The sequence below is a fragment of the Lipotes vexillifer genome, unplaced genomic scaffold, assembly GCF_000442215.2.
Source record: "Lipotes vexillifer unplaced genomic scaffold, Lipotes_vexillifer_v1.1 scaffold248, whole genome shotgun sequence".
Classification (NCBI taxonomy): Eukaryota; Metazoa; Chordata; class Mammalia; order Artiodactyla; family Lipotidae; genus Lipotes; species Lipotes vexillifer.
In genome coordinates, this window is record NW_006777568.1 from 1,740,863 (window position 1) to 1,765,459 (window position 24,597).

At 47.5% G+C, this 24,597-nt stretch overlaps 1 protein-coding gene across 1 annotated transcript in view; it reads left to right on the forward strand.

Moving 5' to 3' along the window:
• MKI67 (marker of proliferation Ki-67) overlaps positions 1–16,555 on the forward strand; it is a 25,946-nt gene extending 9,391 nt beyond the window's left edge. The window contains exons 6-14 of the mRNA XM_007451186.1: positions 1,825–2,000; positions 4,911–5,232; positions 5,322–5,440; positions 5,548–5,719; positions 7,564–7,719; positions 8,658–13,931; positions 14,365–14,405; positions 14,789–15,232; positions 16,502–16,555. Of these exons, the coding sequence (XP_007451248.1) occupies positions 1,825–2,000; positions 4,911–5,232; positions 5,322–5,440; positions 5,548–5,719; positions 7,564–7,719; positions 8,658–13,931; positions 14,365–14,405; positions 14,789–15,232; positions 16,502–16,555 (6,758 nt within the window). The remainder of the gene's footprint in view (positions 1–1,824; positions 2,001–4,910; positions 5,233–5,321; positions 5,441–5,547; positions 5,720–7,563; positions 7,720–8,657; positions 13,932–14,364; positions 14,406–14,788; positions 15,233–16,501) is intronic.
• Positions 16,556–24,597: the final 8,042 nt, after the last annotated feature.

Here is a 24,597-nt window from a genome sequence, read left to right on the forward strand (position 1 = left end):
GGAAAGAGGAGTGATGAGCCATTTCAGACGCCCAAGGAGACCAGGAGTCCCAGCAGCCTCTGCACAGAGATAGAGACGCTGCAAACCACGACCCCCAAACGATATTCACAACAAAGTCCCTCACGGAGTGGGCGGAGTGAAGACCTGAGTGTTGTCAATGGTGGTGCATCCCTGAACCTAGATCAAAGTGAAGGCTCCAGGGCAGATATTAAAACGTTTCCTCCTCGGAAGTTCTTACCTAGTATTCAAACGCCCATTGAAGTTGAGAGTTTTGGAAATACACCAGAAAAACTTTGCCCCAGAAAGAGGAAGAGGAATCCTACAAACGTTGACGATGTGACAACAGAAACAGAGATTCTGCATCAGACAGTTTCAGCTCCATTGGTCCCTCAAGTTGAAAGGAAGATTCAAAGCGATTTTCTCAACAAGCCTGAGAAGCTGGGCGTGGCAGCTGACCCGGTGTGCCCTGGGTTACCCGGTCTTAGCTCAGCTGATGGCAGCAGCTTTGGCGATTCCACGAGTAAGTTTATTTAACTGTAAATTTATTCCTCCCCCCCCCGCCAAGTTTACACCTACCTTATGTCTAGGTATGAATTAGTGGGACCTTCCCTCATTCACGAATGAGTAGGTCTGTGAGGCACATAAAGGCACATATTCATCATCTACTCATAGATTTGCGTGAAGACCCAGATAACCAACCAACCAGAAGTGCTGGTTGTTAGGGAAGAACTAGCAGGGGGTCTAGGGAGATAAGGTGGGGTCCAAAAGCATGTTTGATTCTTCTGTCTACCACAAAACAAAGGAGAATAAGCATAAGCATAATTGCTTTTCACAGGAGTTTAATTCTGAACTATAAGCTCTTTTATCCTATGAGTTTGATCCTCTAGAATAAGTCAGTGGACATCCCTTGGAAACCTTTTCGTGTGGGGTGGCTCTTAGAACACACCTGCCCCATCCCCATGGGTTTACATGCCAGGTGTTCTTTTACGTGCCTTTCAGACACTCATTTCCCGTCCTCTATTCTGGCAGCAGGAGGGCCAACGGGACAGGAGTTTTGTTATCTTCCTTTTCCAAATGGGGAAACCAGTAACCTAATGGCACCCCATGGGTGGCAGAGATGTGACCCGTGGAGCAAGCGTGGTAGCTCCAGGGCCTCCCACGCTCCTCGGGGGGCCCCAGGTGTTCTGATGCTGTGCCCTGCTGTCAGCTCTGCTTCTGCAGGGAGCCCCCAGGGCAGGGGTGTGCGGCTCTGAAAGCACACCCACGCACATCAGTCACGGAGTCCCCACAAGTCTTACAAACGGGGCGCCTCACTTAGGCAAGGGTTTATGTTGACAAGTGGTTCACAAAGATGGATAGTGGGGCTTGGGACGCATGAATTGCCCATCTGTCAATATCACCAGGAGAGGTTTCCAGCTCGAGTTCTACTCACTGGGTAGGTCTGAGACCCAAGTGTGAGTCTCTTGGAAAAGCTTTCTCAGGCCAGTACTGAAGCCTCATCCCCTTCATCCCCCTGCTCCAAAGTGGGAGCCACTGCTCCAGGCCACTCCCTTTATTAAGCTCTGTCTGCACAGGACTTGCCAATGTTTAAAGCAAGTCCTTGTCCTGTCAGGTTGGGACTTGGCATTTAGTGGTTTGTCCTGGATCTTTCCTGAGCTCTGGAAGCAGCATCACCTTCGTCGCCATCACAAGAGAGTAAAGGTGTGTGAGGTGCCAGGTTTCAGTGAATTTACAGTAAGTTTGTCTCCAGTGGTAAATGGAAGCAAGTCACACCTGTGGTGCTCCTCTCCTTTGCCCTCTCCACGGCGGTAGCCGTTCCTCTAGATAAGATGGATGGGCCGTCGCTGAAGAGGAGGCGGGTCTCCTTTGGTGGTCGCCTGAGACCTGAATTATTCGATGAAAACTTACCTCCCAACACACCTCTCAAAAGAGGAGAGACACCAAAGCAAAGCCGGTCTCTGGTCACCCACACGCCAACCGTCCTGAAGAAAATCATCAAGGTGAGTGTACCCACTGGTCCCCCCTTCGGGTCTGATGATAGCACACATCCTTGGTCCATATTCTTTCCAACCCCTCACACTAGTAGAATGACAATGAACACCTTTTTCTTTCTAACAACAAAGTAAAAATCTAAGAGTCTCTGAGAGCTCATTCATGTGGGTGTTGGGAAATGAGCACCTGGCTTCCTAACCACGGCCCAAGGGTGACTGAGCACAGGTGGGTCCTCAGGACTTTCCTTCTCTGCAGAGACCTCCTGCTGACCACACTTGCGGGTCCAGGTGGTCATGCTAGGGTTATAGTAAATACATTTGGAAAGAATCTGGAGGCATCACGACACAGAACCGTAAGGTTTTGGTGTTTTTCCCTTTTAGAATTACAAGGTGAAAAGAAAAATCTTGGATGGCAGCACACCCATGATTTTCATCATCAGCTCTTTACAATTTTTCATCCCCTACCCTAGGCTGTGATCTTAGATCTCTAGAAGGGTGTTGGCCCACAGCTCGCCTTCATCAGAGGGCCTGGGAAGCCTTTAATTTCCTTTCACACTAACAGGCGTGTGAGGTATGTCTCCTTTCCTTCCCTTTTATGTGGGGTCCCAGAAGTGAGTGGCTGTCTTTCCATGCAGATCAAAGGTGGTTAAATTCCCATGGACGGTGTTTCCTTGGACTTAGATAAGAGCCTCACTCATGAGGAAGTTCCTTTCATCTTTCCACCTGAAAGACCCCAATTAAGATTTGTTTGGTGCTTTCTTCCCCCCACCGCCACTTTTTTTTTTTTTTTTTTAAGCGAGAGACATAGACTCCCATCTCTACCATATACTTGACAGACTGGTTGAAACGTTTGGTGCTTCCAGATTTAAACAGTTCGGGATTGACACGTACACACGGTGCTATATTTAAAATAGATAACCAACGAGGACCTGCTGTATAGCACAGGGAACTCTGCTCAATATTCTGTTTAAACCTAAATGGGAAAAGAATTTGAAAAAGAATAGATACATGTATATGTATAACTGAATCACTTTGCTGTACACCTGACACTAACACAACATTGTTAATCACCTATACTCCAATATAAAATAAATAGAAAGCCTGGCGGTGCAGAATTCTCTTAGCTTTTGCTTGTCTTTAAAGCTTTTGATTTCTCTGTCAAATCCTGATGAGATCCTTGCCAAGTAGAGTAATCTTGGTTGTAGTTTCTTCCCTTTCATCACTTTAGATATATCATGCCACTCCCTTCTGGCTTGTAGAGTTTCTGCTGAGAAATCAGCTGTTAACCTTAAGGGAGTTCCCTTGTATGTTATTTGTCGTTTTTCCCTTGTTGCTTTCAGTAATGTTTCTTTGTCTTTAATTTTTGCCAGTTTGATTACTGTGTGTCTCTGTGTGTTTCTCCTTGGGTTTATCCTGTATGGGACTCTGTGCTTCCTGGACTTGGGTGGCTATTTCCTTTCCATGTTAGGGAAGTTTTTGACTATAATCTCTTCAAATATTTTCTCTGTTCCTTTCTCTCTCTTTTCCCCTCCTGGGACCCCTATAGTGCGAATGTTGTTGCGTTTAATGTTGTCCCAGAGGTCTCTTAGGCTGTCTTCATTTGTTTTCATTCTTTTTTCTTTATTCTGTTCCGCGGCAGTGAATTCCACCATTCTGTCTTCCAGGTCACTTATCCGTTCTTCTGCCTCAGTTATTCTGCTGTTGATTCCTTCTAGTGTATTTTTCATTTCAGTTATTGTATTGTTCATCTCTGTTTGTTTGTTCTTTAATTCTTCTAGGTCTTTGTTAAATATTTCTTGCATCTTCTCAATCTTTGCCTCCATTCTTTTTCCCAGGTCCTGGATCATCTTTACTATCATTATTCTGAATTCCTTTTCTGGAAGGGTTGCCTGTCTCCACTTCACTTAGTTGTTTTCCTGGGGTTTTATCTTGTTCCTTCATCTGGTACGTAGCCCTCTGCCTTTTCATCTTGTCTATCTTTCTGTGAATGTGGTTTTTGTTCCACAGGCTGCAGGATTGTAGTTCTTGCTTCTGCTGTCTGCCCTCTGGTGGATGAGGCTATCTAAGAGGCTTGTGCAAGTTTCCTGATGGGAGGGACTGGTGGTGGGTAGATCTGACTGTTGCTCTGGTGGGCAGAGCTCGGTAAAACTTTAACCCGCTTTGTCTGCTGATGGGTGGGGCTGGGTTCCCTCCCTGCTGGTTGTTTGGCCTGAGGCAACCCAACACTGGAGCCTACCTGGGCTCTTTGGTGCGGCTAATGGCAGACTCTGGGAGGACTCATGCCAAGGAGCACTTCCCAGAGCTTCTGCTCCCAGTGTCCTCGTCCCCATGGTGAACCACAGCCAGCCCCCGCCTCTGCAGGAGGCCCTCCAACACTAGCAGGTAGGTCCGGTTCAGGTTCCTATGGGGTCACTGCTCCTTCTCCTGGGTCCCGATGCGCGCACTACTTTGTGTGTGCTCTCCAAGAGTGGAGTCTCTGTTTCCCCCAGTCCTGTCGAAGTCCTGCAATCAACTCCTGCTATCCTTCAAAGTCTGATTCTCTGGGAATTCCTCCTCCCGTTGCTGGACCCTCAGGTTGGGAAGCCTGATGTGGGGCTCAGAACCTTCACTCCAGTGGGTGGACTTCTGTGGTATAAGTGTTGTCCAGTTTGTGAGTCACCCACCCAGCGGTTATGGGATTTGATTTTATTGGAATTGCGCCCCTCCTACAGTCTCACTGTGGCTTCTCCTTTGTCTTTGGATGTGGGGTGTCTTTTTTGGTGAGTTCCAGTGTCTTCCTGTCGATGGTTGTTCAGCAGTTAGTTGTGATTCCGGTGCTCGCGCAAGAGGGATTGAGCACACGTCCTACTCCGTCATCTTGAACCTACAGAGAAGTTATATTTGTGGTACGGTTTCTTATGCACATTTAAATCTTGTCAGGAGCAGCCTCAGCCATCAGGGAAAGAAGATTCTTCAGAAGTCTGTCTGGAGGCGACTGCACAGGATGCGTTCGTGAGGCCTCCAGCTCCTAATGCTGCTCCCACTTCTCCAGATGTGCCCAACCAATGCCGTAGCTTATCCAAGGCGTCTTCCATCTCCAGCGACAGCAAATCTCCACATCAGACAGATATTTCCAAGAGAGGACGGAGAAAAAGTGGCAACCTGCCCTCCAAGAGAGCTTCCATGGATCGAAGCCAGCATGGCATCTTACAGATGATTTATTCCAAGAGAAGGAGTGGCGCTTCTGAGGCCAATTTAGTTGGTTAGTGTTGTATCAGCAGATAGGTTTCAAGGTTGATTTTCTCCTTAGTGCCAGTTTTGAAAAGTCTCAACGTCTTTTCCCTGTGACAGTGGCAAAATCGTGGGCAGACGTGGTAAAACTTGGTACCAAGCAGACCCAGACCAAAGCTGTTAAACGTGGACCTCCAAGACCCCTGAGCAAAAGGCAAAGAAGAACCAATACTCCGAAGGTAGGTGTTCCAATGTGAATTACTCTTTGATACATAATGTGATTAAGGGATACATTAAGTGTGGATTGAGGCTTTGACGCTTTATGGATTTCCTGATTGTTTTCCAGAAGCTGACTGGCATCGTTCACAATCAGTTTAGCACAGGCCACGCAAACTCTCCCTGTACCATAATAATAGGGAAAGCTCACATCGAGAAAGTGAACGGGCCAGCTCAGCCCTACAGGATGCTGAACAACTTCGTGGTCAACAAACCAATGGACTTTAGTGAAGATCTTTCAGGTAAAAGCATAGTCATGGCTCTTAGGAACCAGGACTCTTTCATCCTCCTGTGTGGGTCCACATGGGTGGGTATCACGTTTGTTTATCTGCTGTGCATGGGACAGGAGGATAAACAATCTAGTCAACTTGGAGGGTCATGATATTCAAGGAAGAGGGTGCTGGATTGGAGAACAAGGCCAGGTCCCTGACGATTTGGAGTCACGTGGCCTGTAGGAAGCAGGTATGGCAGGAAATGCACATCTTTACCTGGGAGAGCAGCGCAGGTATACAACGTTGGCAGCGGCTTTATGGTAAAGAAAGCAGCCTTGCTCTTATAATTGCCAGAGTTGGAGCAATTGGTTTGAGTGATATTTTGCTTCTTCAAGATTTCCTTTCCTTCCATGTAGCTTAGCTGGTTCATGAAACAAAGGCTTCTTAGAGCCATTCATAGTTGAGCCGGTATTGCTATTTTCAGTAAAAGTGTGATGTGACCTGCTGACACTTGTACTAGATTAGAACCACGGCAGGACCCTGGGTTTGGGATTGTCTGCTACATCGTTTGACCAGTGGTTTCCATTCTGAGCACCTATGGAGGGAGGTGACACTTGAATCCATTAGGTGGAATCTAGTTTTAATTTCCTGGCGGATTTTAAGATGGGAGAATTGTTGTACCACTTATAAAACCTATGCAAGATACCCTCCAATTAGAATCACATTTGGATCAACATATTTATTAGTTTTCTAAAAGCAAACTATAAAAATGTAGAACAGTGATAGCCAGAGTTCTGATAGCATGCTCCATGAGTAAGAAACAATTTGAGCTTATACCACCCAATACGCAGATATCTGTGTATCCTTGTAAATTATGCACACGTGTGAGTGTACTACTATATATGTTACGAAGCGTTGAAGGCAAATTCTCAAAAATACTTATAAGATAAGTAGAAGTTTAAATAGTACGTGGGATGGTAAATTTTCTCAGCCTTCCTTCAAAACATTTTTCTAGACACTCAAGAAAGGCCACCCCTCGGTGTGAGTACTTTCATGACAAAACATTCATATGTGATGAAATATTAAATCTTGGATATTTTAAGTAAGGCCTGAACGGTGGCGGAGGAATGAGCTTTTGAAGTGAGGTGCCTGGCTTGGGTGCCTTCAGAACAGGTTTCCCAAACACACTTTGCAGGCGGCTGCCAGACTGAGAGAGTCGGCTGCCGGTCTGTTTTGGTCCATTGACGTCAGAATGAGAAAAGTAAGGAGAACAGGAGGAGGATGAGAGTTTGAGAAACTTAAATCTTCCCTTTAGAGAACTGGACAGGTTTGCTTGTTGGTTTCCTGAGATTATGTTAGTACTACCTGTTGGTGTTAAAATGAAAAGATGGTGATATTATTACTTGACAATACTAAAAATGGGCAGTCCTATCTCACTTTTAACATTTGGACATTTTATTTGTACATAGACGCTTGTAGTGCATAACCTAGGACTTATCGAAGGAGCATGAGGGCCCTAGATTTGGGGATGCATGGAGAGGGACCCTGGAGGGCAGCCTGTGTCCTCTGGCCAGGGCTCACAGCTGGAGTTTACTCTAGAAGAGGGTGGACATGGACTTCCTTCATTCCATTCTTTCCAAGAGGAAGGCCAGAGAAGAGGCCATATATGAGTCTAACTTCCCATTGCCCTCTTCAAAATATGGGTTCACAGCTGATGCATCAATCTCTCCTTTGAGACCCTGTCTCCCAGAAGTTCTAGGGAGTGATCTGTTGTTTGCCTTCCGACATTTCCTCTGTTGTACATGAGGACAGGCGTGCTGATTTGCAGGTATGAGCAGTCTGTTAACTGTTTTTCCACTATTTTCATGTAACAGGGCTGCCTGAAATGTTCAAGACTCCAGTGAAAGAGAAACCACAAGGGATGAGCCTGTGTCCCTCCACTTTTTCAAATTCAGAGGATTTGCTTGGAAAAGAGCTTCCAGTACCTCATTCAGGAGGAAAACCTCTGCTGTGTGCTTCAGAAAATTCTGGTGGGTTTCCTTTTTTCCCCTGGCACTTGGATCTTTTCAGTGGAAACTGTAGATGGTCTTTTTTCACGGCAGCTGCTGTATTATTTCGCTACGACAGATATTCCTGATAAAGTACCACGTCCAGCTTCCCTGTCCCGTTGTTCTTAGGGGAGGTTTCCCTCAGCAGCTGGAGTAGCACTGGCTTTCAGAGACGTGCGTGGAGAGGCACACGCCTGTTCACTAACTAAACTACGGGTGTGCACGTGGCCTTCCTCATTTAGCGTAAGTAAAGAGGCTGACAAGCAGGAAAGCGTAATGACCTCTCATCACACTTATATGTAAATCGCTCAAACGTGAGAGTGCTGTCAGTTACCAAAGACAAAGGCAGCAGGCGTGCACCACGCAGGTACTCCTGTTAATCTCTGGTTGGGCACCTGCCGCAGGCTGAGAGTGAGACGTGAGTCTGTTTCTCTCTCATTTACACTGGTCACCGAGTTTCTGTCATAGAGGGGACAGCGTGCTACACTCAAGATGCTTCCTGTTGCTAAAGAATTGACGTTTCCTGTGTAACATGGACCCTTAGCGCACTAAGTATAATCCATATTATTGCATTGGTGGTCCAGCAGATGAAACAGCTGTTTCTCACGTTTGATGAAAAAAATGTGTGTGTTCAGCTCACTGAGACCTGGCTGGCAGCCTAAGGAATGTTTTTCTTTTATCCGATCCCCATAGACCCTTACCACTGCCTATGCATGACCCCACTCTGTGTCACCCAAAAGCATTGTTCTTAATTGTGTGTGGTTCATGTCAGGCAGATTTATGGCCATGTAGGCAGCCTCGTATCCTGAGATGGATGGGAGGCTGGTTTATTGGCTCTTGAATACCTCCTGAGGCTAAAACACCACACTGGCGCACAGTGCACAGAATATACTCATCATGCATGTTTTAATTTCTTATAGGACAGAATGTGTCCCCCGGGACTCAAGATGCACCGAAAGAGCTGTCTGATCAAAGTTCTGCAAGCCCTGCCTTAAGACGCCAGAGTATTAAAATAAATGAAAGTATTATGAAAACTCCTAGGATTGTGTATGAAACAACAGGTGCTGAGATGAAAACTCCAGTGTCTGAGGCAATGACACCAAAGACAACATCAAGTGCAAAGAAGTTTAGAAGGTCCATGGAGCTCAGAAGCTCACAGACACCAGGTGTAGAGTGTAAAAACGAAGGCCCAAAACCTGACACTTTTGAGAACGTCTTGGGAAGATGTCTGAGGAAAGCACCACAACCAGAGCAGAAGCTGGAGGGAGACATGAAGGAAAGTGAAACATGTACAAAGCACATGGAATCAAAAGAAAATTCCAAAAAGATGATAGCTGTGAGGAGATCAAGAAGAGCTTCAGAGCTGAAGTGTGAGCTAGCAGCAGACCTGACCGCCCTCAAGAGCTTGCAGGAGACACAGCCTGAGGAAGACCAGGTGGACATCCCAAGTCTCCTACAGACCCCAGCTCATGCCAAGGAAGCAGTGGATGCAGAGAACAAAGCCACAAAAATGCTCTGTAAATCTCCCAGATCAGGAACAGTCGGCACGCCCACCAGGACAAACACACAGCTCAAGACACCTTCCTGGAAAGCAGATTTAGAAGATGCCTCAGCCCTTGGAAAACTCACACAGACACCAGGGAAAACTATGCCCATGCACAGAGAACCAGGTGATGATAAAAGCATCAAATTGTTTAAGGAAACTCCAAAGCAGAAACTGGACCCTGCAGAAAATGTAGCTGGAAGTAAGAGACGGCCAAGGACACCCAAGGGAAAGGCCCCACCTCTGGAAGACCTGGCTGGCTTCAAAGAGCTCTTCCAAACCCCAGATCGTGCCAAGGAACACATGATTGATGACAAAACCCCCAAAACGCTCTACCAGTCTCCACAACTAGAACCAGTCAACACACCAAGTAGAAAGGGACGTCTCAAGACACCTTCCCAGAAAGTGGATGTGCAGGAAGACCTCTCAGCACTCAGGAAGCCTCAACAAACACCAGGGGAAACCACACACTCACACAGAGAACCAGAGGGTGGTGACAGAGGCATTGCAGCGTCTCGGGAAACACCAGTAGAGAAACTGGGTCCTGCAGAAAATGTAACTGGAAGCAAGAGGCGGCCAGGGACACCCAGGAAAACGGCCCCACCCCTGGAAGACCTGGCTGGCTTCAAAGAGCTTTTCCAAACCCCAGATCATGCAAAGCAGCCAATGACTGATGACAAACCTACCACAATACCCTACAAATCTCCACCAGCAGAAGCAGTCAGCATGCCTACAAGTAGCAAGAGATGGCTCCAGACCCCTTCCCAGAAAGTGGATGTGCAGGAAAATGTCTCGGCTCTCAGGAAGCCCACACACTCACACAGAGAACCAGAGGGTGGGGACAGAGGCATTGCGGTGTCTCGGGAAGCTCCAGGAGAAAAGCTGGGCCCTGCAGAAAATGTAACTGGAAGCAAGAGACAGCCAAGGACACCCAAGGAAAAGGCCCCATCCCTGGAAGACCTGGTTGGCTTCAAAGAACTCTTCCAAACACCAGATCACACAGTGGAACCAATGAGTGCTGACAAAATCTTCAAAATGCTCTGCCAGTCTCCACAACTAGAACCAATCAACACACCAAGTAGAAAGGGACATCTCAAGACACCTTCCCAGAAAGTGGATGTGCAGGAAGACCTCTCAGCACTCAGGAAGCCCACACGCTCACACAGAGAACCAGAGGGTGGTGACAGAGGAATTGCGGTGCCTCAGGAAGCTCCAGGAGAAAAACTGGACCCTGTAGAAAATGTAACTGGAAGCAAGAGGCGGCCAAGGACACCCAGGAAAACGGCCCCACCCCTGGAAGACCTGGCTGGCTTCAAAGAGCTTTTCCAAACCCCAGATCATGCAAAGCAGCCAATGACTGATGACAAACCTACCACAATACCTTACAAATCTCCAGCAGTAGAACCAGTCGCCAGGCGAACAGGTAGAAAGAGGCGACTCCAGTCACCGCCAGGGAAGGTGGGTGCAGAAGAGCCCTCAGCGCCCAGGAAGCCCACACAGACACCAGGGGGAGCCAGGCACTCAGACAGAGAACGAGCAGGTGGTGATAAAAGCATCAAAATATCTAAGGAAACTCCAAAGCAGAAACTGGACTCAGCAGAAAATGTAAATGGAAGCAAGAGGCCGCCAAGGACACCCAAGAAAAAGGTGCAATCTCTGGAAGACCTGGCAGGTTTCAAAGAGCTCTTCCAAACCCCAGATCATGCCAAGGAACCAAGGGCAGTTGTCAAAACTCCCAAAACGCTCTGCATGTCCTCCCAACCACAGCTAATTGTCACACCAACCAATACGAAGAGATGGCTCAAGACACCTCTGGGGAAAGCAGATATAGAGACAGAGCTCTCAGCATGCAGAACGACACAGACACCAGGGGAAACTAGGCACTCAGAGGGAGAACCAGTAGATGATGATAAAAGCATCAAATTGTTTCAGGAAACTCCACATCAGAAACTGAACTCATCAGAAAATGTAAATGGAAGTAAGAGGCGGCCAAGGACACCCAAGAAAAAGGCCCCACCCCTGGAAGACCTGGCTGGCTTTAAAGAGGTCTTCCAAACCCCACATCAAGCCAAGGAACCAATGACTGAGGACAGAACCCCCAAAATGCTCTGCCGATCTCCACCACCAGAGCCAGTTGTTATATCAACCAGCGTGACCAGACGTCTCAAGACACCTTCCCAGAACGTGGCTGTGCAGGAAGACCTCTCAGCACTCAGGAAGCCCACACACTCACACAGAGAACCAGACGGTGGTGACAGAGACATTGCAGTGTCTCGGGAAGCTCCAGAAGAAAAACTGGACCCTGTAGAAAATGTAACTGGAAGCAAGAGGTGGCTAAGGACGCCCAAGGAAAAGACCCCACCCCTGGAAGACCTGGCCGGCTTCAAAGAGCTCTTCCAAACCCCAGATTGTGCCAAGGAACCAACGACTGATGACAGACCCACCAACATACCTTGTCAATCTCCACAACCAGAACCAGTCAACACACCAAGTAGAAAGGGACGTCTCAAGACACCTTCCCAGAAAGTGGATGTGCAGGAAGACCTCTCAGCACTCAGGAAGCCTCAACAAATGCCAGGGGAAACCACACACTCACACAGAGAACCAGAGAGTGGTGACAGAGGCATTGCAGTGTCTCAGGAAGCTCCAGGAGAGAAACTGGACCCTGCAGAAAATGTAACTAGAAGCAAGAGTCGGCCAAGGACACCCAGGAAAACGGCCCGACCCCTGGAAGACCTGGCTGGCTTCAAAGAGCTCTTCCAAACACCAGATCACACAGTGGAACCAATGAGTGCTGACAAAATCTTCAAAATGCTCTGCCAGTCTCCACAACTAGAAGCAATCAACACACCAAGTAGAAAGGGACATCTCAAGACACCTTCCCAGAAAGTGACTGTGCAGGAAGACCTCCCTGCACTCAGGAAGCCCACACGCTCACACAGAGAACCAGAGGGTGGTGACAGAGACATTGTGGTGTCTCAGGAAACTCCAGAAGAAAAGTTGGACCCTGAAGAAAATGTAACTAAAAGCAAGAGGTGGCTAAGGACACCCAAGGAAAAGGCCCCACCCCTGGAAGACCTGGCTGGCTTCAAAGAGCTCTTCCAAACCCCAGATCATGCAGAGGAACAAATGACTAATGAGAAAACCACCACAATACCCTACAAATCTCCACCAGCCGGACCAGTCACCAGGCCAGCAAGTAGAAAGAGGCGACTCCAGTCACCTCCAGGGAAAGTGGGTGCAGGAGAGCCCTCAGCACCCAGGAAGCCCACACAGACACCAGGGGATACGCAGAGGGAGCCTGTAGGTGATGAAAAAGACAGCAAAGCGTTTAAGGAAACTTCAAGGCAGAAATTGGTCTTGGCAGAAAATGTAATGGGCACCAAGAGTCGGCTAAGAACATTGAAGGAAAAGCCTCAACCCGTGGAAGACTCGTGCAGTTTCAACGAGCCCTTCCAAAAGCCAGGTCAGGCCAAGGAACCAGTGAGCGATGGTAAAATCGCTCCAGTGCCCTGCCAATCTCCAGCAGCCGGACCAGTCACCAGGCCAGCAAGTAGAAAGAGGCGACTCAAGTCACCGCCAGGGAAAGTGGGTGCAGGAGAGCCCTCAGCGCCCAGGAGGCCCACACAGACACCAGGGGATATGCAGAGGGAGCCTGTAGGTGATGAAAAAGACAGCAAAGCGTTTAAGGAAACTTCAAGGCAGAAATTGGTCTTGGCAGAAAATGTAATGGGCATCAAGAGTCGGCTAAGAACATTTAAGGAAAAGACCCAACCCGTGGAAGACTCGTGCAGTTTCAAAGAGCTCTTCCAAAAGCCAGGTCAGGCCAAAGAACCGGTGAGTGATGTTAAAATCACTGCAGTGCCCTGCCAATCTCTACCAGCCGGACCAGTCACCAGGCCAGCAAGTAGAAAGAGGCAGCTCAAGTCACCACTGGGAAAAGTAGACCTAGAAGAGCTCTCAGTACTCAGAGAGCCCATCCAAACAGCAGGGGAAACCATGCACAGAGAACCAGTAGGTGATGAGGACAATATCAAAGTGTTTAAGGAAACTTCAAGGCAGAACCTGGACTCAGCAGAAAATGTAATTTGTGTCAAGAGTCGGCTAAGAACATTTAAGGAAAAAGCCCAACCCCTGGAAGATCTGGCCAGTTTCAAAGAGCTCTTCCAAAAGCCAGATCAGGCCAAGGAACTGGGAAACGATGCTTCTGGAGTTAAGAGAGCCCCAAAGCAAACAGCAGACAGAAGAAGACCTGTAGAAATATCCCAAAGAGTCCTCAGGGCCCCTAAAGTAAGGTTCATGGGAGACCTTATGGGCAGCAGAGACCCTGTAAAATCACCAGGTGAAAGCTGCATCTCCCCGTCCCCCAAGAGGAAACTGGGAGGAGATGTAAGGGTTGTGGGCAGGAAGAGGCTATGCCCTGCGATGGCTGCACAGGACCCTGAAGAAGAGAAGCCCCTCCAGAAGAAGCAGAGGACAGCCCCCAGGGAGAGACGGGAGCCCCCCAAACCCTCGGGAGTGAAGAAGGGAAATCTGAGGGTTTTGGCACAAAGGACTAAACCTGTGGGAAACCTGCCCAACAATGACACGAAAACTGAAGCTAGGGATCCCGAAGGAGAAGACGCGCACGCTCCAAATAAGGTGATGGGTGGTGTGATGTAATCGTACCATGTCATCTTGGGTGGATGCTCTCCATCCTGGTATAACGTTTGCTATAAATTGTACATAACCCGAATGTATGTGTGGGTACCCTTTCCCCGTGGGGTCTGCATTCAACACAGTGAGTAACTGCAGACCTTCGTAAAGCATCCTTTGGGGATTTCTAGAGAGAATAGGCTAATTTGGGAAGATAACTGGTCAAAGTTATTATTACACATTTTGCCAAGAACTTCTCGGGAAGTGACAGTTGTGTTCATCTTCAAAAGGTGTGGAACTTTGTGCCGAGAAAAAGTGGGCAATTCAGTCCTGCCTTGTTTCAGACACCGAGGCCTGGAGTGCTGGTTAGAAGTAGGATCTGCGTCAGTACTGAAACAATTAGAACAATTTACACGGGGCGTGTGTCTTGGGAAGACCTTAACTGTCAGGGTTGTCAGAGAAACTTGTAAATTCGATTCCAGAAATGGAGGTTTTCCTGTCCTGCTCTATCAATGATTGTTAAAGGATTAGGAATTCATTTACTACCTGAATAATGGGGCATTCTCCTGGAATACCCTTTTAACGCTTGTCATAATCAGACTGATGTATATGACATTCAGACATTGTGACTGGAATTTATACTGAATTCCTTACTTATGGTTTATCAGTAGAAATGGTGATTCCTCCGTTGGAACAAAGTGACAGGCACTCCCTTGACTCGATTAGATTACTGGCATCTTAGAAAATGAACCAATGGTAAATTTTCCAATTAATTCCCCTTTGAGTTCACTTTCGAATGATTTTCTCCATGTGGAGTTTTAAGATTTGTATTTCCCATTCTTGACGTTTTGTGGATGTCTTGAATTTTTTTAGGGAATGTCCCTGCGTACCAGGCGCCCCACTAAAACCGATATAGAGGAGCAAAGACCTGGGTCTCTTATATCAGCAAGAAAGATGAAAATAAAGAGAAGTGAAAAGAAGTCCATGAAGACTTCCCAAGAGATGAAGCTACAAAGCCCAGAAGATGCAGCCGAGAATCCTACCTCTGGGGGCAAAGTTCAAGATAGAAGGAGGCCCTTGAGATCTGGGAAGCAGAATCAGAAGCCTTTGCCTGATGCCATAGAGGAGACAGCAAGGCAGGAAAGGGTGGAAATCCCTGTGAAGAAGCAGGAAGAGAAAGAAGCAACGGAATGTTCAGACTTCAAGGATTTGAGATCCAGGAAGATTACTCTCCGCCCTCGAGGAAACCCTTCGGAGAGTGAATCCGAGCAGAGAGTAACCCGGGGTGCCAGGAGATGTTCCAACAGCCTTCAAAAGGCAAGTAATTTCCTGTTTCTCTTTTTTTAATTGCATAGAATGTTTCGATATGATTTTTTTCCCCATGTTGCTAGAGCAGACACAACACGTGATATGTAATAACACGCCGCCAGCTCCCGGTTAGACTAATGTAAGAGGCATGAATCTAAGCCACATTTTGTGTCTCTGTATTCAGGTGTATCTGGCTTGGGAATTCCACTTTGAGTAGTAAATTCACATTGTAAAGTCATCGTTCAGGAAAAACAAGGGATGGGACTTCCCTGGCGGTCCCGTGGTTAAGACTCCGAGCTTCCGCTGCAGGGGGCTCGGGTTCAATCGCTGGTCAGGGAACTAAGATCCTGCTTGCCGTGGCCAAAAATTTTTTAAAAAGGAAGGAAAAGGGATTTATCCAGTTAGTATTTTCTGACTGCTTGTTGCATACCCTGTATTAAGATTACAGGCAGCTGTCTTCAGTCCCTGGTTAGAGATTGAATGAAACTTCCAGAGGGGTAACGCCTGATTTCGAAGGCGTCCCTTTGGAAAGCTGGGATGAAGAGCAGGTGGAGGTGTGTTTAGGTGGGTAGCACTGTTCAGAGCTCCCACCCGGGAGGCAGTCTGGTGTCCTTTGTCCCGTCCCAAATGTGCTCTCCGCTGACACTCATGTAGCATTGAGGGGCGGTCCCCTTCAAACACCTCAGTTCTTTAGAAGACTCAAAAGACTTTGGCCTGAGAAAAAAACCAGGCCGAAACCTTTTGGGTCTTCTGGTTTTTAATTTGTTTCACATCTGGTCAAGTTGAGATTTTTAAGAACCTCATTTTTTATTTTGTAATAAAAGTTTACAGCTTGATTTTTTTCAAAACAGTCAACCAACTGCAAGCACCTGTTAATAAAGGTCTTAAATCATTGTCTTTGTGTATAAAAGAAAAAAAAGATTTCAGCCTGATTATACCTTTGAATTCACTTTTTCTGAATGGTATTTATGAAAATTAGTGAAAATGTATGTATTTGTGGAAATTTTCTTTCTCCTTTTATGATGTATTAACTTAAAAATAGCTTACAAACCTTCCTATCAAAGGACACAATATTCAACTTTAAAAAATTAAATAGTAAAAACAGTTTAAGGCAGCTTTCACAGGCTCTATCTCAAAGTTTATTTCCAACCTCAAGATTAATTTTCTAGGACTGACGGCCTGCATCACACCTAGAAAGGATCGGGGGGGGGTTGCAGAGTCGGTTACAAAAATTGTTCTTTTAAATTACTTAAGAGTTATATTTTGGTTCCCAAACAGGAAAATGACAATGTGGGTGTCAAGAAAATAAGAACCAGAAGTCATCGAGAGTGAAGATAAACAGCCAAGAAGCTTAAAAGGGAAAAACATGTAATGGATTTAGTTTAGCGATAAGCTGTAGTACAATATTTGCCATAAATTTTAGAGTGAATTCTGTAAATAGTGCTGTCTGGAGGGGAGGGCAGGTTTAAGGGAAGAAAGCTTGGAATTTTCTGACTCTGAATAGTTTATTCAGAACCTCCATGTGGAGGTTATGAAGGAGACTGCTGGGTCTCCTAAACTGAAAAAAATTTAAAACTTGGGTGGGTGGGGGGCAGGGGCGGGGGAGGGTTTGCCAAGGTGTGGCCTTCAACTTGGCGACATGAAGCCCTGGAGTTTGTGACTTCCACGGTCAACCCCCATTGGCCGTGGGCTCAGGCACTTGCCATGCTGTGTTGTTGTAAATGTTTCCGTGTGTGTCTGTGTCCTTCATGTACATACCTCCTCCATCCAAATGTGAAAGGCGGGGCTTCTATCCTGTATCCCCAACACCAGGCAGGCACTCTGGAAATATGAATGAGTGGGTATAGGAAGAGAAAAATGGAAGTTACAAGATATACCTTTACACTGGGGAGACCTCGGGTCCAGGCACTAGGGCTGTGGGTCATCTGCACAGGATTGTCCTCTCCTTGGTGTCCTGACCACTTAAGGGAATAAATGTGTGATTTGGAGGACAGTTTGCGATGCCATTTTCAGGGTAACGATGAGACTCTGAGGAATGACGGGTAGCTTGCCTTTTCCACGTTAAGCATCTTTGTCTAAACTAGGACCGCTTTCATCTGAGAAGTCATCGCCCCCACTCAGTCTTAGGGCCATCGGCCAGGGTGCCCCTCAATTCCAAACTAGCACCCCTCTGAGCTTTCATGTCATTTGCATATTCTGAGCTTTCTGCAAATCTGCTCTCACCTGTGTTCTCTCTGGCCACATCTGTTGGCCTAAGTCCCCAGCAGGGCACCTTGGACGGAGCAACACAAACCCCAACAACGTTCCCCCCGGAGCGCGGCCACATCTGGCGGCCACAGAGCGTGAGGCTCTTCCCCACCACTTCTGAGTCACTTAACATGGGAGCCCACGGCTCCTACGTCTCGTTCTAAGCCTGGACTTCCGTCTTTCTTCAGTTTCAGAGCCATCCGTCACACTGCTGTTCTGCTTTGTTCTGCTTTATCCTCCTGTCCCTTTGTGTTCCCTGAACCAGAAATGAGCACACCTTCCCTCCAGTCACCTGTATGGAGTCCTCCCCATTCACCTACCTTGCCAGGTGGAGGTAAGGATGGAAGATAAGAAAAGGTCGCTGTCCCCTAGAGTGTGAACTGTAACATTGGTGCCCGTCTGTCCACTCTTGTAAGCCCCGTGTCTGGCATGGAGCCAGGTCCACATAACAATAAATGTTTGCTGAACGAATGCATGAATCCAGGCGTGTCTGCTGAGTCAGTGGTATTTGCTTTTGCTATTTTGGCTGCTGTAATACAGTTTTAGACAGTGTTGTCTGAAATCTTAAGGGAAGGTGAGTGACAGATGGAGGTAGGAGGGTTGAGGATGAAGCAGGGAGGGGACATTCAAAGAGCTGGGCCAGAAAGAGGGGTGGGATTCTGGCGAGCAGAAGGGAGAGTATTTTAGGAAGCTCAACCCTCGTTAGAAAAGGCACTCTATTTGAAGGTGTGAGTCACACACGTGTCATTTAGGTAGGCAAGATTCAAGAAATTGTAAAACGAATTTTCTACGATTAAGTTGTCCTGCCAACACTTCACATTTAGCAATAATTATGAACCTTACATATAGAAAGATTCCAATTAGCTGTATGCCTGGGGAATGGGATAAAAATTAATTTAAAAGCTCTCAGGGTTCAATTCTAACCAAAAATCTCACTGAAATATATCAGCATATTTTCTTGCCTTCGTAAGTACAGTATTTCAAGAGCATAAGAGTGGTTTTATTTTATAGGGTTGTAGGTGCTGGATTAGAAAAGGTCATTCAAACAAGTGTTTAAAACAGCACACGTCCACAGGACACATCCTTTATTTAGCATTCTTGAGGGTGAAGGGTCAGAAATATGAACCACTGATATTTAGCCAGGCTAATTTTGTGTTTAAGAATGGGGTGCAAGAAATAAATACCTACTCACTGTGTGGTTTGGTTTGGTACCTTCTCTGAGCCTCAGATTCCAAGTGAGTAACATCCCTCTGATGGAAAGTTCTCAGTAAATGGAAGCTATTTTTGTTTTTTTAACATCTTTATTGGAGTATAAATTGCTTTACAATGTTGTGTTAGTTTCTGCCGTCTAACAAAAAATATGGAATGCTTCACGAATTTGTGTGTCATCCTTGCCAGGGGCCATGCTAATCTCTGTATTGTTCCAGTTTTAGTATATGTGCTGCCGAAGCGAGCACAATGGAAGCTATTTTTACTTTTTCATCTCCAAGCTTTTCCGTGATACGGCTGCCGCAATCTCCCCTTGACTTTTTTGCTCCAGTTCTGTACCAGCCAACTCTTGTTTTTCGTAGTTAAACCCCTCCACGCCCCCTCACACATACATAGACCTGCACACATATACACATGCATATACATAAACATATCCATGGATCCACACCCATTCCTACACACATATACACATGCATATACATAAACATATACATAGGTCCACACCCCTTCCTACACACATACATGCATATACATAAACATATACATGGGTCCACGCCCCTTCCTACACACATATACATGCATATACATAAACATATACATGGGTCCACACCCCTTCCTACACACGTATACACATGCATACACATTCATGCGTTTATACACACGCACACATACACATGCAGATGAACACGCACACATACACATGCAGATGTACACACACACATACACATGCAGATGTACACACACACACGCACACACACGCCCTGCTCTCTTCTCTGCCTCGGACTTTCCCCACCTCCTCCTCCACAAGATGGTCCCCTTCAGCCCCGAGCTCAGCTCCAGTGAGACTCCCTCAGAGAAGCCTCGTTCACCCCCATCCCCATTTCCCAGGCTGGGTTAGTCCCTCGTTTTGTATCCTGGGGTCTTGCTGTGCATCCTCGTGGGACGTAGTGCAGTGAAAACTAGACGCCCCCCTCTAGGACAAAGCTTTATCCATCCAGGAGGGCAGACCATGGATGGACAAGTCTCGATACCCTGGTGACCCTGTGCAGGAGGTGTCTGGGATGAAATGATCTTAAAACCCATGGTATTTTTTATTAAAGGGAGGGAAGGGAAAGAAAACCAAACCAAAGCAAGACAGTGAGTGGCAGACGGGGTGGGGTCGGCGCGGCCTCTTTGGCCTGCCTGCATTTCCGCAGCTCTGACCTGACTGGACAGTTGCTTCCCCTCCTGGCCAGCAGGCCCACTTTGGTCCTGCAGGAACAGCCCTTGTATTCGGGGAAGGGGACTCCTCACAACACTCGTCTGGACAGAAGTGGGGAGTCCAGGGACAGGGATTTGGTCAGGGCCGCAGAGTCAGCAATCGAAGATGCGTGTTGCCCCGAGGTTGGCCATCCTAACGTGAGTAGATCCTGGGAGTGAACTTGCGGGCAAGTCAGGGGGTGGGAGCCCGTGGTGGGTCGGTTTGTTCCCAGGAAGAAGTCTGTCAGGGGCAGAGAAAGGCTTTTGGGTGTCTGGGCGTCAAGTTCATTACTACCTGGTGGGGCTGAGGCAGGAAGGAAGGGCCATCCTGAGTCCTAAACACAGTCAAGATGGAGGAATTCAGGCCTCGGCAGATGGGCGCACTGGGTGGAGGTGTCCGGGTTGTCGTGGAAAGTACATTGTAAATGTCAACTCCATAGTCAAGTCCAGCTACTGAACTAAAAATGACGTTAAGACACTGTGGCTGGGATCTGCCCATCTGCTGGGCTTTCTAGACGATTCCTCTAGAAGAGCTGGTGGGATCATCTTTCCAGACACAGATGCGATGCTCCAGCCACAGCCCGAGGGACCCTGATTCTGGTGCCGTGCAGACCCCCAGGCCTCGGGCCGTCTCCTGGACATGGCTGCCGTCTCCCCTCTCCTGGTACGGAGCGCCGTGCTGACACATGGATGTCATCAACATTGTTCTTCACCAAGGAACAAAAAATGCCCAGGACTTGTTCACATGAAGCCCCTCCTGGCGTCTACACGATGATTCCACAGGCATGAATGTTTGGTTTGATGCGTTTATTGGGTGCCGCCATGCAAGGGCCACAGAGGGCCCTGCTGCCAGGCGGAATCACCCACACACCCAGCAACCCTGTCGACAGGCTGGTAAGTCCCAAAGCTTCCTGGACAAGGGAAGACAGATAGCCGTCAAGGACAGTCTTTTATAAAGCATCGAAGGGAAATGTTTATAACATGAATAACAAAGGGTTAGTCTCCACGTTTTATGTCCATCAGAGTAGCTCTATGCCAGGAATGCTGCTGACATGGCCCGATCCTAAGGCGGGACAAAGGGGCAATTTACACAACTGCCCGCAGGTAGTGCATTTTGTCGTTTCTAAGATACAAGGTTTTTACATATTAACCTCTCGAACATCAGGATGCATCTCAAAACTGACGGTGTCTTGCAAGAAATAATTGGCAGTGTGTTTGCTTTCTCAGCAAAACAAAGTGGGTTTGGCAATCCTGTCATCCTGGGTTTGATGATATACCGGGAGTTGGGCTCTGTTGTTCTTATAAATAAACAAGCGAGAGTCCGTGTGTTTATGTAACTGTACAGGTTTAAATCTGCAGATAGCTGTCTGGCAGGATGTGCCCCAAAGTTACCAATGGACTGAGGTGGAGATGAGGAACCGAGTGAAAGGCCAAGTGCGTGCACACTCTTTCTGTTTGCTTTGAACTTGTACAACAAACGCATCTCCCTGTGTCGCCAGGGTGGCACCGTCCTTTGAGACCAGGGGCTGGCACCGCTGGAGAAAACCTCCAACTTGGGCCGGGGGTAGTGGCGGGGCAAGGCTCCAGGGTCCCGTCCTTCGGGAGGGCGATCCGGGGAGGCCCTCGGGCATCGCTGCAGAGCCGAGTCCCCAGGGGGTGGGGGGGTCTTTGTGCCGCTCCTCCCGCCCTGTTCCCTCACTCGCACGTGCTGGGGTCTCCTCCCCATTGGCTACCTGCACCCATGTGCTTGATTCAGGGCTTCTTTCGGGGACATCCAACAACAGAAACCTTGGTTGTAGGGGTCAGAGCGGGAGCAGGGTGTTGGTCTGCTCAGGCCGTCCTAACAAAGTGCCACAAACCAGGTGGTTCAAACAACCCAATCTTATTGTCTCCAGTCCTGCAGGCACGAAGGCCAAGTCAAGGCTGCTTCCTTCTGAGGCTGTGAAAGAGAAGCCACTCGCTGGTCTCCGGCAGCCTCCGGGCTTCCTGGTTTGCAGAAGCGCCACCCGACGCCTGCCTTCCTCTCGCATGTTCTCCCCGTGCATGTGTGTCTGGGTCCAAGTTCCCTCTTCTCATAAAGGCGCCCTCATACTGGAGTAGAATGGACCCACCCTAAGGGCCCACCCGACTCCTAGGCCCTCATCCTAATTAATCACATCTGTAACAAATATAACAAGGCTTATAAAATTTATTAAATAAATACAACCAAGAATAAAAAGCAGATGTTTAGATTTCCACATTAGGCCCAGAATATCTAAAAGAGGAAGCTGGGGTGTGAGCTGGGGAAGGGCGGTGAAGCTGAAAAAGAGAGCTGAGATCACCAGAGACACAAGGTGTGTAAAGGGAGGCCTAATAGGTGTTTAGGTTTTAGGAGAAGCGACATTAGAAGGGCTCTCTGACCCCACCTGGCTGTGGACTTTGAGCATGTGGTCACCTTCCTCGTAGATTCTGGGAAACCACTGCTCAGAGCTCTGAGCCCTGTTTGGACTCGAGGAGGGACGTGGGCCCTCTGCAGGGCCGCTTGTGACTAGTGACCCACACACCCTCAGGACTTCTGAAGACCGGTCCACTGGCCATCATGCCCACTCCTGCCCAGGGGGCTGTTTCTATACCATGTCTGAGCTAAATTTTACAAGTCCTAAAATTGTCTGCGTAAATCAATGCTTCCCTCCTAATGAATGTCTTGTCTAAAAGGATTTAAGGCAGAGGAACGAGATAAGGAGATTTCAGTGAAGAAAGAGACGCAGGCTGGAAGTCAAAGTAAAGATTTATCCTTGCATCAGAATGTTTTGGATCTTGCAATTTGCATATACACAAAATTCAGCAGCATTCACTGGCATCCTAATCGGTGCAAGATCAAATGATAAATGGAATGAAAGAAAAAATGAGAGTTGAAACCGGAATACATACATATATTATAAAGATTGCACATAAGTTAACACAAACACAACAGAAGTGTCAGTGATCACACATTTTAAAAAATAACATGGGCATGACTCCAAATGCTGAAACAGAGGTGTCAGGCTCCTTTTAAAAAGTTTTAAAAAACACATAAAAATACCTTTTAAAACACTGGTATGCATTCTTCATTCGTAGAGCACATGGAGAGAAACAGTAAAGTGAGTCACACAGTGACTGATAAAAGCAAGGAGATCAGAATGGTCGTCTTCTAATCGCTATTTGGCACTTGAATGTAGCCGCATGCAACAGAGAAAACTGGCAGAAGAAAAATGACTTTACCAGCCTGGCGCCGTTTTGTTATGTACAGTGGACTTTCTTTCACCGAAGGGGAGGAAGAGTCAACCTATCCCAGCGAGACAGAGAGGACAGGAGTCCCGGAGCGCCCACCAAGGCTGTCTGAGCTGGGACCGGGGCCGAGGCCAGGAGGCTGCAGCTACTGGGAGGCAAGTACTGCCCCAAAGGTGGAGGGGGTCCTGCAACCCAGGGACAGTGGCTTCCGCTCTGTTCTCAGAACCATGAGGGCGGAACCGCAGCAGACAAGGGGGATGCACCAAGGGGGCAGAAGAACACACAAACGGGGTGCTTCCCCGAGAAGGTCTACCTTAATCTCAAGACAAGAGATGCCAGTAAGACCATTGAAGGGCCTGAAGGATTCTCACTAAAGGCTCCTAAATTTGGACCCCAATCCAGGCGTCTCGACTCTATGACCCCTATATGTTGCCTTCACCACAAACACCGGCTCTGTTTCTAGGCTTTGGTGCTCAGTTTTCTCTCTTCCCCTTTAGTCAAGAAGGGCTTCGGGCTTGGGACTTTAACAATGAAAACAAACAGGGCCACCAGGTGCATCTTGCAAAGCTCCCTCCATTTTCTCTTCGACCCAAATGCATAATCATTGTACCCAGAAGGGTGAGGGACGTATTCAGCTGTGTGTGGAGCTCAGGGCTGCAGGCTGGTGGCCATGGCAGCGCTCACAAAGTTGTGCTTTTGTCCGTCCAGCTGGGCACCTCATCGGACCCTTGGGTGGGGCTCGGAGGAGTGGCAGAAGCTTGATTACCCGTGGGCTTGTTATTAGGACGTAACTTACCCTGGGTTACCTTTGGGCAAACAGTTACCAGTGGAAATATCAAATAAAGGCCTTCACATTCACATCTCTTTTAAAAAGCAAAAAGTGTACCCAAAAATGCACATGTTAAATGTTTTCAGATGTCTTTTTTTTATATTGTGCTCATCGGCTAGGTACCTAACAGCCACAGACAGATCACTGCCATTAAATCAAACCTTTTTACATTCATCCCTTCTCTTTTTTTTTTTTTTTTTGCCCCATAAGCCAATCCTGTCTGGCAGTGAGATCATTATTATCCAGTGTCAGAGGTCTCACTAGTAACCATTCAAAAATAAATTAGCCTTTAGATTAAGGAGTTCTCTTTTTCTTTTATTAAATATTGAGGAGTGGGACTTTAAAAAAAACTGTATAAATCTAGATTTTTAAGATTTCTTTTCTTACAAACAGTCTTAGCATTTACAAGAGTTTTTTAAATACCAAAATGCTTCTCAGAAAGTTTAAAGCATAATTGCTTGTGGCTGTTTCTACCAGGCGGGAGCTCCTTGCTTCCGTGCGTGTCAGATGCTCTATCTGGAATGGAAGTGGTTTTTTGGAATGGAAGTGGTTTTTTGTCATGCCTTGAGGCACAGCTCACGCAGGGCAGAATGGCCGGGGG